General features: G+C 32.3%; 1 protein-coding gene across 1 annotated transcript in view; it reads left to right on the forward strand.

Annotated features, from left to right (window-relative positions):
- The first annotated feature begins 367 nt into the window (after window positions 1-367).
- LOC124369142 (plexin A3) overlaps window positions 368-16,199 on the forward strand; it is a 141,074-nt gene continuing 125,242 nt past the window's right edge. Inside the window, 3 exon segments of the mRNA XM_046826919.1 lie at window positions 368-1,135; window positions 9,431-10,057; window positions 10,059-10,571. Coding sequence (XP_046682875.1) covers window positions 9,464-10,057; window positions 10,059-10,571 — 1,107 coding nt within the window. The 5' untranslated portion in view covers window positions 368-1,135; window positions 9,431-9,463.

Here is a 16,199-nt window from a genome sequence, read left to right on the forward strand (position 1 = left end):
TATATATATATATATATATATATATATATATACACACATATATATGAAAACTTCTAAATTGCAGCAGTCTACCAAATTTTCAGACGATTTCAGTCATAAAGTAATTAATCCATCAATACTTTATGTCCTTACATACGTACACATAAATTTCATTCCAAATCATTTTTCCTAAATGAGCACCTTTTAATCTTGAAGTAATGTCTAACTAAAAAGAGAAAAACATTATATATGATATTACGAACGTATCCTGAGAAATCGTATTAAGTTGATATATTGATGATTCCCAGCAATAAATTATTTAATGTTGGAAAGCATGCGCAAACTCAAGGAGCTCACCGTATCACAGGCAAGCTAGGAGATTGTTGGCAAAAAGCAAGGGATAACATAATCTGCTGCTTGGCCCTGTTGTGCCGGGCCATTCAGTGTAGTGTATGGGCAGGAAACGTGTTATTAGAGCTGTGCACAATTGGTTGATTGTTTATGTACAAATGAACTTATAAGTATACTTTATCAAAATTTATATGACGTAAGAGCTCTAAAATTCCACGGATTGGTTGATTAAAATTGGTTTTCATACTGTGTTGTTATTGTAAACAAGTGATTACCATTGCTGTGTGGGCTGAGCAAGGAGGTTCGTGACTGCTTGTGTCAATGGCGACAGATCACTTTGCTTGAAGTTTGTGGGATTTCGTGTGAATTTTAGCTGAGAATGCTGTATAAATGTGGCTAAGTATCAATTAAAACTCGTCTTATGTTGTAAAAATTGACAGAACGAATATTTTTTATGTGAGCGTAAGTAGACAAGCCTTGTCGAATGCATTTCGTACGTCATATTGTTGCAACCTAGTACATCGAAGATTACAATCCTTAGTGATATTTGTTGATAATTAAACTTTTGTTATTAATGAAATAGACTGTTTTCAATAAGTTTTTTTTCCGTGGAATGTTAATAAAATCTGATAAAAGCACTTATCAGTTATTTACAGTACATGTTACATACAGATGGTGGACATTTTGCAAGTGTAGTTAGTACTTTATTGTTTGACAATGGACGTTTCTGGCCTGAAACCTTGGGCTTAGACTTTTATAAGTAAGCAAATGTTTAAACAATCATCTGGATACACTCAATTCCAAGGTAAATTACCATAATTAACTATTTTACTCTATTACAAGTAACCTAGTTTAGGCTAGATTTAACCTTAATTTTATTTCTAACAATAACTAATATTCTAATTAGGCTAAGACTTATCAGTTTTATGACATCTGATTCAGCAGTTTAATTGAAGTACTGGTCTGCTTGATTTGATTTTCTTGCATGTAGGCTAGGCTAAATAATATAAAGGTTAAGACGAGTAATGCGTATTATTTAGGTCTACCTTCTTTCCAATCCTCCGTTTCCCCACCATATCACCATCGTCACCATGTAGTTTTTAATCGATTGCAATCCATCGCCTGTTTGGTGACAAGTTTCACCTCCAGAAATTGCATTTAAATGTTAATACTAAGTTTTCTAGTTTATTGTGCCTTTCATAGTTTTAAGCCAACATTGACTGTCTTGGCATGTCAAATTGTCATACTATAATGTTGAAGTATACTAAATTAACCATAATTGGAGAACAACTATTAAAGCCAAGCACAAGTTAACTTTTTCTTTGAAATACCTAATCATTGTCATTGTTGATCTTACACAAGGTTTCAGCTAGCATATTTAGTTGTAGAGCAGTTGAACCATATTCTTATTCCCCCTTTTGCAGGTAGTTGAATATACTCTTGGTATTCTAGTTGAATCAACATGACTCAGTTTGTTGTTAAATGAAAAATAATTTATTGCAGTTGCAAACCATTATTTTGACATATTAGCCTACATTACGAGTCACCCTGAACAGAACTATATATGTCTTAGCGAAAACTATGTAGCCTACGTTTAGGAGGTGCTGATTACACGATTTAGATAAAATATTCTTAGCCGAACAAAACTTGGATCTATTTATGTAAAAGAACAGTGCACAGATATAATGTGCAATGTGATCCCTCTTGCGGTCATGAGTCATCCTCATATTGGTTGTGACAGATTAATGTTGTGTTGTCTTTCGATACCCTATATAAAACACAATTGGCTGTACTCCTATGATTGGCAAGCATTTGAGAAGCCTATTTCATCAATGATCGTGAAACTCAATAAGCAATCAATTAATCCTTCATCAATTTGCATCGTTGTTAGTACTTATGGTAGAATAGGCCTATATATGAGTGAATAAACATGCGATTCATGTACCATTAAATACATAGTGAAATACTAAGTAACAATCCCTTTAGTCCCTTCTTTCTCTAAGTAAACTGTGGTCGCATTGACATAATATCAAAAATAGCGATTACCAGTTTTTGTTGTAACAGCCTCATTATTTTTGCCCTAGTCAAAATGGTATCCCTACCTAATTAATATTGTGTTTAGCACTTTTTCTTTATTAATATTTATAATAAGTGATGTAGCTTTTTCAAATGTGTTGAATATTTATTTTATTGTGTTAATGAATATGGGATTTGAATAATGTTAACTTTTAGTCGTAGATAGCCGTTGTTGTACCTAACATTTAAGTTTTCCGGTTTGAACCGTGTTAAACCTTTGCTTACACTAAAAAATTCATGCAGCATTTTATGTCATGTTAAACCTTTAACTGTAACGTTTTTGACTGTAACGTTCCTTCAACCTATGTGGAGTTTTGTTTGGTGAAGCATTTTCAGTATGTAGTTTTAAAATTCTGAAATAAATGTTACAAGCATTAAAATATACAACCTTTTATCATACTGTTTGTTAGAATATCATCATCAAACATTTTTAGATGTTTTGGTAACTTACTGTTGAATCTGATTATAACATGTTCTCAACCTTATTGTTTTAAAATTCTGTATAAACCTGTACAAATTGGTCATCTCCTCTGATTAGTATTATTTTACTCTTAGGTCAATACTATACAGACTGGAAAAGTCAATTCTGCACTGTCGAATTTGATAAGACTATAAGAGCATATTTATTAACGTTTAATCTGCGCAGAGTTTGAGTGTTGCAATCGATATGACTGTTTTTAGACAGACAGAATGCAGTATCAAAGCTATTTTAAGTCGGTATCAAAATGCATTAGGAAGAAATCTTTTGTCAGTGCTGAGTTGTGTGGATAATGTGGTTTTGATCCGCATAACTTCAGCCAATATTTTGCCTTATATTTTTATCTTTTAGAGCGGATGTGAGTCCACTTCTATTATAAAGTTCTGTGTATCGAGCATAATCTGTTATAACCTTTGGTCTCTTATGTTTTGGCTCCAGGTTCAATCCATAATCGCCATTGCATTCTGCCGTTCTGATAGAATTCGGCTCATATAAACAGATACACAGAATTTCAGCTTGCTGAATTTATGTTTCGCTTGGTGTAAATTGTACCTCTCAGTTTGCTAATTCGTTTGACGGCATGTTTAAACTTCTGTTCATACAGTGTGCACCATAAGGTAACATAGCCAAACTTTTCTGCCGCCAACGTTCAGTCCGTAGTTTTGCCCTTAAAGTATCAGCTAGAACGCTCTATCTCCTCGTCAGATCGATAATAATAACACAGAACATCCTAATGTCAAAAATGTGTACAAACATATTATATGCTGAGGGCTGAAAATTTGTTTTAAAATGGATGAAAATTGATTAAGGGATTTATACTTGAGTTTTTAATCATGTATTTTATATTAGAAAATGAACTGTCTATTAGAAACAACATATCATTTAAAGGGGTTTGGATCTCAAATATATTCTATTAGTAAGTCATAATGAGAGTCTTTAAAAAAACTTGAAAAATATTTTAAAATTTAACCTAACCTAACTATCTAGGTGCATTCCACACCTATCTGCTTATCTATTTTCTAACACAGAGTGTACAAACTAGATGTAGCTCTGCTCTTGAAATTTCAACTTTAACATGAATAATTTTTATTCAATCTTAGTAGCCCATAAAACCTTTTTTAGTACGACACAGAGAATAGGGTTAAGAATGTAAAAATAATGGTTTGCAATTCATTCAATTAATTTCACGGGTATACATGCTACTTAACCAATTTTTTTATTGAAAGCTGTTTTAGAACCTGAAATTTCCTAGGACTAAAGAGCTTCTCAACCTCTCGTGGAACAATTGAATCTTTTTTTTGTCTAAAACCCTAATATTTTTCTAGAGGGTATATGCAACTTAAATTCCAAGTTTTATGGTTTGGGGAACTTTAGTGATGGTCTATAAAAAGGTTATATGTTTATTTACAAATGTATATCTTAAAGTAAAAATTGGATTTATTTATAGTTTTGTTTTAACATTAAATCATACATTATATATATCATATAACTTAAACATTTATATTATATTACTATTTATATTAATAAAAACGATGAAAAAAAGAAACATATACATTATTTTAATGTTTTGCATTAACATAATTTTGGTCAGGGACCATTGTATGTTTAAAAGAGAAATCCCAAAGTACCGAAATTTTTATATAAGGTGAGTTAATGAAAGAACTATTGTAACAATATGTCAATCATATGAATTTATTAATTTATGTCAAGATATAGTATGTAAATGTCTCCAAGTCAGGAAGGGTGAGTACCACAGTTCCAAGCCTTTTAAGGTTTTCCACTACTCGCCATTCTTGATTTGGAGAATATCTACTCTGTAATTTTCACTAAAGACAAACTCAGTAGAAGTCTCAGAATATCAGTTATTGAGAATGAACCTTACATGAAAAAGATTAATTTTAGTGGACACCATAGCTTGTACAAATACAGTAAAACCTGTTATATCTGGCACCTCTGATATGTGAGCTGGTGGCAAACGATAATCTATTTTCTAACTGTAAACTTTGCAAACAAGGAATGTCACAATGCCTCGATTACTTTCTTTCATGTGTCAGCTATTGGGCTGGAGGTGTGAGAGGGGTGAAAGAAGGATAGGTGTTTTGTGTCCTCTTACATGACCTCACCTGCTGTATTTTAAAAAGCAATGACCTTGGCAAAAAGTGATAGTGTGATATCAGCTTTTGGATGTGCATTGGAATGTGTTTTAGTGGTTTGATCGTTACTTTTTACCTTTTCAGTAATCTTAATTTTAAATACTGTGCAGTACTGAATGTTAAATGTTTCTAAAATAATTTTATATCCATCCATTTTTAATTGTATTTTATTGTACACACAGTATATAACCACAAAAATTAAAAATATCTAATGTATTGGTTTAGTTTTAATGTTTAAACTAGAATAAATTTGTATCATATGATGATAAAATTTCACACAAAACAGATAATTTTAATACAGTTAATGATAATATCCAGCCTATCATACTTCCACTTTAGGCCAGATATGACAGGTTTTTACTGTGGGAAGTATAAACATAAGTATAACTTGATAGATTAATTAATTACTGTACTGCATTAATTTAAACAGTAACTTAATACACTTTATAAATGTTTGTAACAGCCTTTAAAATAACCAATAAACTTAAGAAACCAATTGCCATGGTCTAGGTTTAATGTGATAAAACATGTTCTTATACCCTTTTTAATTTCAGACCAAGTTGATTAAGGTTACTCCTCAAACTAGAATAAGTTAACTTTGTGTGATGATATATTTAAAGTTCTAAATCAAAGCCAACAAATAAATGCTAGTGATAGGACTTGTAGATGGGGGTTTTTGATTCAAATATTGTTTTTGAGCCGGAAAAATATACTTCCTAGTACTCGTAGATGAGGTTATCAATCCAAATATTGTTTTTGAGCTGGAAAAAATATACTTACTGGTTAAAATATATTTTAAAGCACTTATCCTGAAAACCACATGGCCTATGCATCTAAAATGGTGCACGGTAGTTCCTTTCATATTGTACATGGCAATGGTGTACCAACTTTTAACAAGTTCACTCCTTCATAGACCACTAATGGCCCACAAAGAATCCATATTTGTATGTTCTTTTATGCACACTGGGTGTTGAGATAACTTGTTTAACACATTCACTGCCGAGTGCTATATGTGTGTTCTAGATCTACTTCCACAGACTATTAGGGCTATTCAGAAAGTAAGGAATGTTTTGGAATTAAAAAAAAAAAAAAAACAATTACAAGAAAAACATTTTATAATATATGATAATTAGAATATCTTTATTTACAATCTTTGAGATTATAAATAGTGTCATAAATACATCATTAGGTAACATTAGGGGAAGGAATTTTGCAGAAACTCTTCTAGCGTGTAGAATGGGCGTTCTATAAGTCATTCATGTAGAGCGGTCTTCAATTCTTTGGACAACAGGAGAGGTGGTAGGCGGTTGTAGAGCTTCACACTCATGTACGAAGGTTTCCGCTCATATAGCCTCAAACGATGTGGTGGAAGGTTGTAGAGTTCAGCATTTCTGGTATTGTAGTGGAGAGGGGGACTCCACAACAATGTATTGTATATGTGTGAAAGAGAGACTAAAATACTACTATTCCATATAATCACCATTCAAATCTAGACACTTATCATAGCGGTAGACATGCTTTGAAATTCTTCTGTCACAGAATTCTGCTATCTGTTATCTTGGCCACTCAGTGGCGCGTACTTGAAGCTCCTCATCATTGTCAAAACTCTGTGTTGCTAGCCAGATCTTCATTTTCGGGAACAAGTGTAAATCACTTGGAGCAAGATCAGGGGGATGAGGAAAAACTTCCTAGTTGAACGAGTTCAAGAATTCTTGCGTACGGTTTGCAATATGAGGTAGGGCATTATCATGCAAAAGCAAAATTTAGGATGACAATTTTCCTCGGATTTGTTTTGGACAGCTCTTCAAAGGTCTTGCAAAGTCTGTCAGACGTTTTCTTAGTTTTTTAAGGGGAACTTGTATGCCCCCATTCCATGGACTGTAATTTTGTCTCAATGGAACAATTCACGTGTTTCACCCAGGTTATATCTCCTGTTACAATTCGATCCAGTAGTGCATCACTATGATTGTGGTAGGCCTGCAAAAAAGTTAAAGCTGACCCCATTCGTTGTTCTTTATGGTGTTTTGTAAGCATTTTTGGCAACCATCTTTCACAAAATTTTTGGTAGTTTACTTTCTGTGACACAAGTTCGTGAAACTTGTGGGAAACATAGAGAAAGCTCAGTTATTGTGAAACAGCCATTTTTCACAAATCTTTTCGTCAACTTTGGTGACCACCTCGTCAGTCACAATGCTCAGACATTCACCCTTCTCTTGATCATGAATGTTTGTTCTGTCATTTTTAAACTGAGTAACACCACTTCCTGACAGAACTTTCAGTCGTTATGTTGTGTTTCGTACACTTCACACAGTTCCTGATGATTTTTGTTGGATTTAAGATTTTTGCCAACAAAAACAAATCACAGACCACACTTCGCAACTGGCGGGATTTTCAATTGTAGCACACATTTCAAATTTGAATTTATAAAAATAAAAGGCAGCGTGAAGATTTCCGTAGTCACAGCTGGATGCTGACTGAGGTGCCGAGCACAAGCATACCAATATATACGCAATTGGCGCGTGCCTAGAGGCGTCAGGTGGAAACGTTCCTTACTTTCTGAATAACCCCTTGTTAGATAAATACACTGTCATTTCACACAATCTACGGAATAATTGGTGTGACGTTCACCACCAACCAAAGAAATAATTTTATTTAGTTATAGTAACGTACTTCATAATAACCTCAAATGTATGTATATTTACGTGTTATTCTGTTACAAATATTTTTTAAATTCCCACACAATTGCGTCTTGGTCTGTAGCATTATAAGTACAGTGGAGTCCCGCTAATCCGAAAATGTGTTAATCCGAACAGGTCCAGGAGGAATTATTTATAACGATAATGAACAGTTATAGGAACTAATTACATAAAAAATGAAAATGGGTGCATCATTTCGTACATAAACAAAGAAAACTTTAATTAAATAGACATACAGTATTTTATTAAGACAAATTGTGTACGGTACAGTACATAAATAATGAAGTTAAATACAGTACCAAATTGAAACTTATAGGTTAAGTAGGCTATGAGTTAAATTACTGTATTAAGAAGTGAAATCAAACAAAAATTGGTCGTACAGTACTGATATTATTATTGAGTACAATATTAATTGTTAAAAGACATAAATTCAGTTATTGTCTTCTGTCGCATTAAAGAGAGTCTATTGGATGACGCGTAGTTTCGTACAACTATTGAACGCGTGGACCCGTACAATATCCAGTACGCTCACATTGCTTAACAATAGAACTCTCACACTAAATACGGTAAATGTGCTTAGTATTCGCAAACACGTTTATTTGTCAAGAAATACAATGCAACAGTCAGAAAACATGTTTTAATAAACAATGTTGATAATTCTATAACAAAGTAGACCCATTCTCAAGTTTAAAACCGTATTTTTCTGTAATTCGGGCTAATCCGAACAATCACATAATCCGAATAGGGCTCTGTCCCAATTAGGTCGGATTAACGGGACTCTACTGTATACTAACATTTTTGCTATTGATTACTCATATTTTTGTGGCACTGAAAGTTCACTCATTTATAGTGATTTCAAGACAAATTTAATAAAGGTCAGTTTCAATTTAGAAATTTAAATGATATTTCAGCTTTTTGTCAATGGGTAAAGCTAGTCCACCCAACAGCCTTCCTTTTATGCAAGCAATATTATACAACCACTCTTGATTTTATTGCTGTGTTTTAAGGGGAGAAACTGATTAAAAGTTATTAAAAGCAAATAAAAAAATTTAAATGTTGAAAACTTATTTGGATGTTTTAATCTGGCACCCGGTAGAAAGGCAAACCATTTTAATGTTTTACAGTATTTGTCAAATTTTTTGTTTGTTTTTGTCCTGATTTTGTAACCATGAAATATAAAATTAGAGTTGTAAGATGTTAGAATTGATTAAACCATGAATTTCTGGTCTGAAGCAAAATTTGTTTTCAATATTATGGATTCCTGTGAAGTTTGTTTCATCACTACTGTGGGCTAAAAGTTTTTGTTTAACCTACAGGCTCTAAATTGTAAGTTTTAGTTTTAAAATCAACAAAAAACTCAGGTTGGTTTTAGTGTCATGTGGCTCTTCATTGTTGTGAAGAGGCTGCCAAAATTTATTAAATTGTGTTAAAATTTAACATTATATTGATTTTTATTGAAAAACAGCATTTTATCATGTACAAGAACACAATACCATAAAATGTTCAACTAATATTAAAAATTGTAGAATATTTAAAAGAACATGAAAGCAGTGTACTTGCCCTAGAAAATAAATTGACGTCTTATATTGGGATTTTTATTGAGATGTTAAGAACATTTTACTTACTGTCTTGTAAATAATATTTATTCCGTTATTTAATAATTACTTGTAGTGCATTTAATATTTATTCTGTTGCAGGAGTTCCATATGACGTGACAGGGAGCAAGCAGTATGCAAGTAGTTTTGCTTGTGTTTATGGCACTTCGCCTGGGAGGTGTAACGACTACTATTGTGAAGACGTTTTCCGACGATGCGGGAACAGAGAAATTCAACCACATGGTGGTCGACAAGAACACGGGTCGAGTTTTTGTGGGTGCTGTGAACAGATTGTACCAACTGTCTCCTGATCTGGAGTTAGTGATGAGTGATGTGACGGGTCCACACGATGACTCTCCTGAGTGTTCGGTCATTGACTGTCCCAGCAATGTCGTCAAGAAAAAGACAGATAATGTAAATAAAGCGCTAGTCATCGATTACACTATGAGCAGGCTAATATCATGTGGCAGCTTATTTCAAGGAATGTGCTCTGTAAGGAATCTACATAATATTTCCGATGTGGCACAATCTGTGAAGGAAGCCGTGGTAGCTAACAACGCAACAGCATCTACTGTTGCCTTCATCGCTCCAGGACCTCCACATCCTCCTGTCTCGCAGGTTATGTATGTCGGTGTTACATATACCGGCAACTCACCGTATCGGTCTGAAGTGCCAGCCGTATCATCACGCAGTTTAGACAAGGACAAAATGTTCATGATAGCCGCCACCCGCTGTCACCACTGGAACGAGGATGTTTGTCAATTCTTTAGCACGAGAACGTTATCCAATCAATTATATTTACGGTTTTGCATCTGAAGGCTTTAGTTACTTTTTGACCACACAAATGAAGTATAGTTCACCATCCCCTTTCATTTCAAAATTAGTTCGTGTATGTTTTGATGACAGCAATTATTATTCTTACACGGAGATACCAATAGATTGTATCAGTGAAGGAGGAAAAGCTTACAACTTGGTGCAGGCGGGATTTGTTGGGAAGCCAGGATCAGATTTGGCTGCAGACCTAGGAATAACTGCACAAGACGATGTATTGTTTGCAGTATTTTCTGAGAGCGAACAAAATGAAGGGGAAGGTTCAAGCAAACCCAGTCAGTTTAGTGCATTGTGTGTTTACTCTTTGAAAGCGATCCGTCGGAAGTTTATGCAGAATATCAAGACCTGTTTCACCGGAATGGGCAACCGAGGATTGGATTTCATCTCTCCAAGTCATGGGTGCATACTTACGGTGAGTTTGAGCTCTTTTAAATATTAGCATATAACATTTAATGTGTATTTCTTTTTTAAATTGAAGGAAAATTAGTAATTGTTCACGTGGCTGAGAAGGAACATAAATGTGAATAATTTAATAATATAAGACACTTGTAATGATTGTATATCAAATTAATGTTTATTTTTATGAGCAGATTGCTCAAGAATTGCTATTTTAAAATAGATGTTGTAGTGACAGTGGCTTAGTTACTTGTTCCATCCTTTTGTCCATGGGAGTGAAGAGGTTGGTCAAGAGTGTCATTTAATATTAAATGGTGCTTTACAGTTTAAGCAAAGCACCTTATTTTCCTAGTTATAGAGGTGCATAAATTATGAGAAATTCAATAAAATGTTCCATATATATATCTTGTTTCAGACCATCTTGAACTAGTTTATAGATTCTCTATTATTGTTTATTAAATATGTGACACTCCCCTTCTTTAAGTTCATAGGGAAATGGATAGACACCCTTTGTTTAAAAAAAGTTAAGAATTTTATTAATTGTATTATTTGAATAACATTTATTTAAACCTTAAAGAAAGGAATTTAATGAAAAATGTTTGTACTTTTTTTTACAAAAACTAAATTTGTATTAAATATTTACTTTTTAGATTTTTCTGATCATAGCATATGACAGGCCATAAAGAAATAGCTCAAAATTAATTTATTATACATTTTCCGAAAGCTCAATGAAACTTAATGTAATAATTTTAAATAAAGTAAAGTTTTTCTTAAAAATGCTTGGGTTTGCAAAAAAGTTTTTGGTTGTGAGAGCCAATGGCTGTACAGGCTAAGGTGTGAGACGAGTCTGAATCAGTGATTGTGTTTGTTCAAATGCTTCTCTTTTATCAGTACTGTACCAAATCTCCCCCTCACTTTGTCAAGTTCACTGTGTATTTAAGGATATTTCTCATCCAGAGTTTTTCGTAAATAAATTAAGTAAGTAATAAATGACGAAGTTGTTTGAAACCTACCAAATACCACTAATAGTACTGGAATAATAGTTAAACATTAGCTAAGGAACTAAACTGTGAGACCTTCCCCCTGCTAGTCTTGTAGGGTTATCAGGGACTAACACACAACTATGAGGATATTCTCTGTATTTTAATTGTTACACTGGTTTGTGGAATGTTTTCAGTCTAGTTTCATTCAATAAAGTTATGCAATCTTTGTTGATTTAGTTGACTATTTAAAAAATGTCATAGTCACAATCATTTTAAGATATCGCACTGAAGTCAGGAAAATGTAAAACATGATCATTTCACAAGAAATTGGAGATAATTAATGTAATGTAATAGTTAATTTGGTCCATCTTGATATCAAACCTGAGAACAACTAGCTGAAGATATAAATACTTACATAATGTATATGCAATTTGATTGATAGGAATAACGTGTATTTATATTTAAAATATGTCATTTCTTAAAGTATTATTTTATTTACATACATGTCATTTTCTTATTTCACTTTAAAAAAATGTAATTTGTTGAAGCTGTAATCTCTTCATTATTAGGCAGGGAAATACCATCTGGTTATTAAATCTGCTATAAACGCTGTGATTATTCGATTTTTCAAAATTCATCAGAGCTGTCAGCTTTAACTGTAGAGTTGGCATTACTATCTGTCATCGAATTTTTAGTATTTTGTATTATTTTAGATTTAATTTCAAAAAATATTTAAGAGTTACAATGTCCATATTATGTTGTATATCATTTTCTTCTGTGCAAAATGAAAAAAAGATGATAATATTTATAACATTTGTTAGTTATTAGATTTTTGTAACACTGGAATATACAATATATACAAGGTGAGGCAGACCACCTGTCCGTGAAGCGGCTGAACCGAGAAACCCACCTCCTTCATTTTAATGAAAACTCCCCTATCTCGACACCAAAGAATTCAGGAAAATAATTTTTAACACACAAAATGGAACTTTTTGAGGGGGGGGGGCAGAGGTAATTTTTTTTAAAGATTTTCAAATGTAAAAGTTGGTAGACACTTACCTCTTTTTAAAGGTCTCTGTTCACACTATACATGGTGGCCCAAAATGTTGTACGGTTTCACAGTTTTTTTACTGTTACCTTGATAAAAAAATAGCAAATCCAAATTTTTATTCAAGTTTACCAAAGAAGTACTCTATCTAAAAATTTGTTACAGTTGTCATTTTTCAGTACATTTCCAATTTTATAAAATAGTTCAAATTTAAGATATTTCAAACTCGTTATACCTAAAAAGTTCAAATAGTTCAAGGTATGACTTTCAATACACTAGCAATAGCTCTCTTAACAACTAAACAATTTTGTATTTAAAGTTTGGCTTTATCTTGGATGGTTAAGAAGTGGCACTAAAATACTAATTATCATGACGTTTTGTTGCACTACAGCATTTTAAAATCCTGTATTTCTCGAAGGTTCTCAGTGAATTTTTAAAGAAAGTATTTTTACCTTTTGTAAAACTCTCTCTGTTATATACCGTTATTTAAGTCATTATTATTCCTGCAATTATCTATTTTTGTCCAACAATTATGTTATTCAACTAACCTTATTTACAGGTGTTCGAACTGTAATCTGATGTTTTCCAAACAGAGTTCTACCCTGGAACTTAAGTTTTTCTACAGCCATTAAGATCTTTTCTCTGTTTATTGACTGAACAGCAGGCCTGATTCGTTGCAACATGTACTCTCGAGTTGCAGGCCTTGGTGCATAGTTCATGCATGTTAAATCTGGGGACCTAGGTGGATAGTTTACTAGTCCACCTCTCCCAATCCATTTTTGAGGATATTCCTTATCCAGAGTTTATCATAAATAAATTAGGCAAGTAATCAACGAGGAAGTTGTTATTTAAAATAAAAAATATTTTATGTCCTACCATCAATTCAATTCAAATTCATGTGTTCTCATGGTTATGGTGACATGTTTTGAAAGTTAACCTTCATCATCAGAGCTCAGTAGCCGTGGTGGTGGATGGCTTTGTCATAAGTATGAAGTCATTTGAAGTTATTGTACAAATTTCCACCCAAGTGTCCTTGGGGAAAAAAAAAAACAGGTCAACAATTTGGTCACCAATAATACCGCACCACAGGGTCCAGTACCTTTTGTTGTCTAACTCTAGCATCCAGTGAAAATTCTCAAAAGTCCAGAACCTCATGTTGTGACAGTTCACTTATCCTTTGCTCCAGAAGGTTAATTCGCCACACCATGAAACCTTGCGAAAAAAATATTCATCTTGCAATTTATTACTGGCCCACTTTCTCATGTTGCAATTTTTAGAAGGTAGTAATTTCCTTGTAGTTTTTAATGTGTTTTTTCTTGTATGAGTGTAATTTTTTGTCTTTAAGGGTCCAACGTTTAAATTAGGTAGGAATTCACACTTTTAGTATAAGGTACCTCTCATTATAAGGAAAGTGTAAGTACACTTTGAAGTTAATACACTTGATTTATTAAAGTTAAGACTGATGACATTTTCTGAATTTAACAAGAAAATAAATTGCTAATGCTTCATGACATGAAGAAGAACAGGCATATGAATATTAATTCATTTTTGGGTATATTATTGAATGTACTCTTATATCTGTCTGCCTTTACTGTCCTACGATTCTTTTACAGTCTGAAAGTTGAAACCCATTTCTATTAAAACATTATCAGTCCATTTCCAGTTTAATAACCTGATTATTAAAATGTAACTATTCACCTCAAGAAAGACTAGCTAATATATTTTAATAGGAACTTGAATAGTCGAACTTAGGCAGTAAGTGTGAATATCTTGTTCACATTAGTGTATGTATGCTATATTCTTCTGTGGAATATTGTGTTCATGTCTGGATCAGTCTGTGTAAGGGAAGTGAATATGCAACTTAATAGGCCAATGACAGTAATCAGTGGCATCCTCATTGTAATCTATTCCAGTGACTCTTGCTACTGTGGAGTAGTGTGTATTTATATTTCATTATTACTTCTTGTGTAAATTTAAACATTAACTTAAGTAAACCTGATTGCTTAGCGTAACGATTCTTTGTTTAAAGTTCATTTTTACTGTGGAAGATTAATAAGATTTTGTCGGACATTTGCTATTGTTAAGGGTAACAAAAAGCAATGGCAAATGCCTAGAAAATCCTTTTACATAACAATGTACAAAATTGTTTAGTTTTCAAAGTTAACATCACAAATAAAGGTACAAATTCAGTCTTCACTAACTATGTGTTGAAGCTTTGCGTTTATGTATATTGGGAACTTTGACAGTGTTTAAAAGTTTAAAATAGAAAAGGAGCAGTTATAACTAACTTTCTTAATACTATTAAACTCATTGACAACTGAATTATTATTCTGCTGCTTTGGGCGTTAACATGATTAATTTTAGTCACAATGTAGTTTCATTGTAGAGTTTTGGAGAAGAGCCATAAAAACCATCTTATGAGATATATCATTCAAATTTCACCAAAATATAAAATAAGATAACACATATTAAGTTTTACTTCTAATTTTTTATGTCTTAAAAATTTTTTAATACTTTTAGTTCAATATGGCATGAAAAACTATGCACTGCTTTACTGTGATATTTGTTTGATTGCACATATAGAAAAATAAAACGTTAAGGGTATTACTAAGTCAGTAACATACATTTTTGTAGAATTTGAGAGGATGCAACTAACTTTACATTTTCAAATGGCATTATTGTTTCCTCTGTGATATATAATTGCAGATAAAACAAAACCTTAAGAATTTTGGTATAATTGGAAGGTATCATTGTTAAATTTTCGAAATATTCTTGTTCAAACCATTTAAATTGGACATACTAAAGTATTCAGAAACATTTAAATAATTTGAATGTATAATGCATAGTAATATAAATATTTAAAAAAATGAAAATACAAAAGAAATGCCCATTAAAATTTGTTAAACCCCTACAAGTGATATCAGTATTTGATTTTAAAGTAATAGATGAAATAGTTATTTTTTACATAGGTGGGTTTAAGGGAGTATATACTATACCCTAATATAAGAAAAGGAAAAAGAATAATTATTAATAACTTAAGTTTAACATGTTTGGTATTTGCAGGCTGAATATTACTGGAATTAAATGATGTTCAGAGCAAAGTCTAATTCAGTTTTAACATTTAAAAATTTAACTAACCAACGTATCTTTTAATTTTACTTTGATTGAGAGAATACTCACAAATTTTAGTGCAAACTGTAGGTCTATCTTGATTTCTAGATATTCCAAATAAAAATTGTAATTTGTCACATTTTAAAGATGTACAAATCCAATTTAAACATTTGAAAAAGGTAATCTACAGTAAAGATGATTATCGTTGCAAGAGCTTACAAAATAATAATTCAGAATGATCCCTCTTTAACAACTTTAAATAAGATTAAAAAATTAAGATTAAGTATTCTTTATGGGTTTAAAAATCTTTTATGGTGACTTGGCTTTAACTTTTGTAATGTACCATTTTCAAAATGTTTAAACAGGAATTTTGGTCTAGATTATGTAGATAACAAACAATAAAAGAAAAATCCGGTTTGCACCAAAGTGTTTGTATTATCTTTCCAAAGATATATACAAAGGGGATTTTCCATTTTAAAATGTGAGGTTCCAGGATGTCCTT

The sequence above is a fragment of the Homalodisca vitripennis genome, chromosome X (genome assembly GCF_021130785.1).
Source record: "Homalodisca vitripennis isolate AUS2020 chromosome X, UT_GWSS_2.1, whole genome shotgun sequence".
Classification (NCBI taxonomy): Eukaryota; Metazoa; Arthropoda; class Insecta; order Hemiptera; family Cicadellidae; genus Homalodisca; species Homalodisca vitripennis.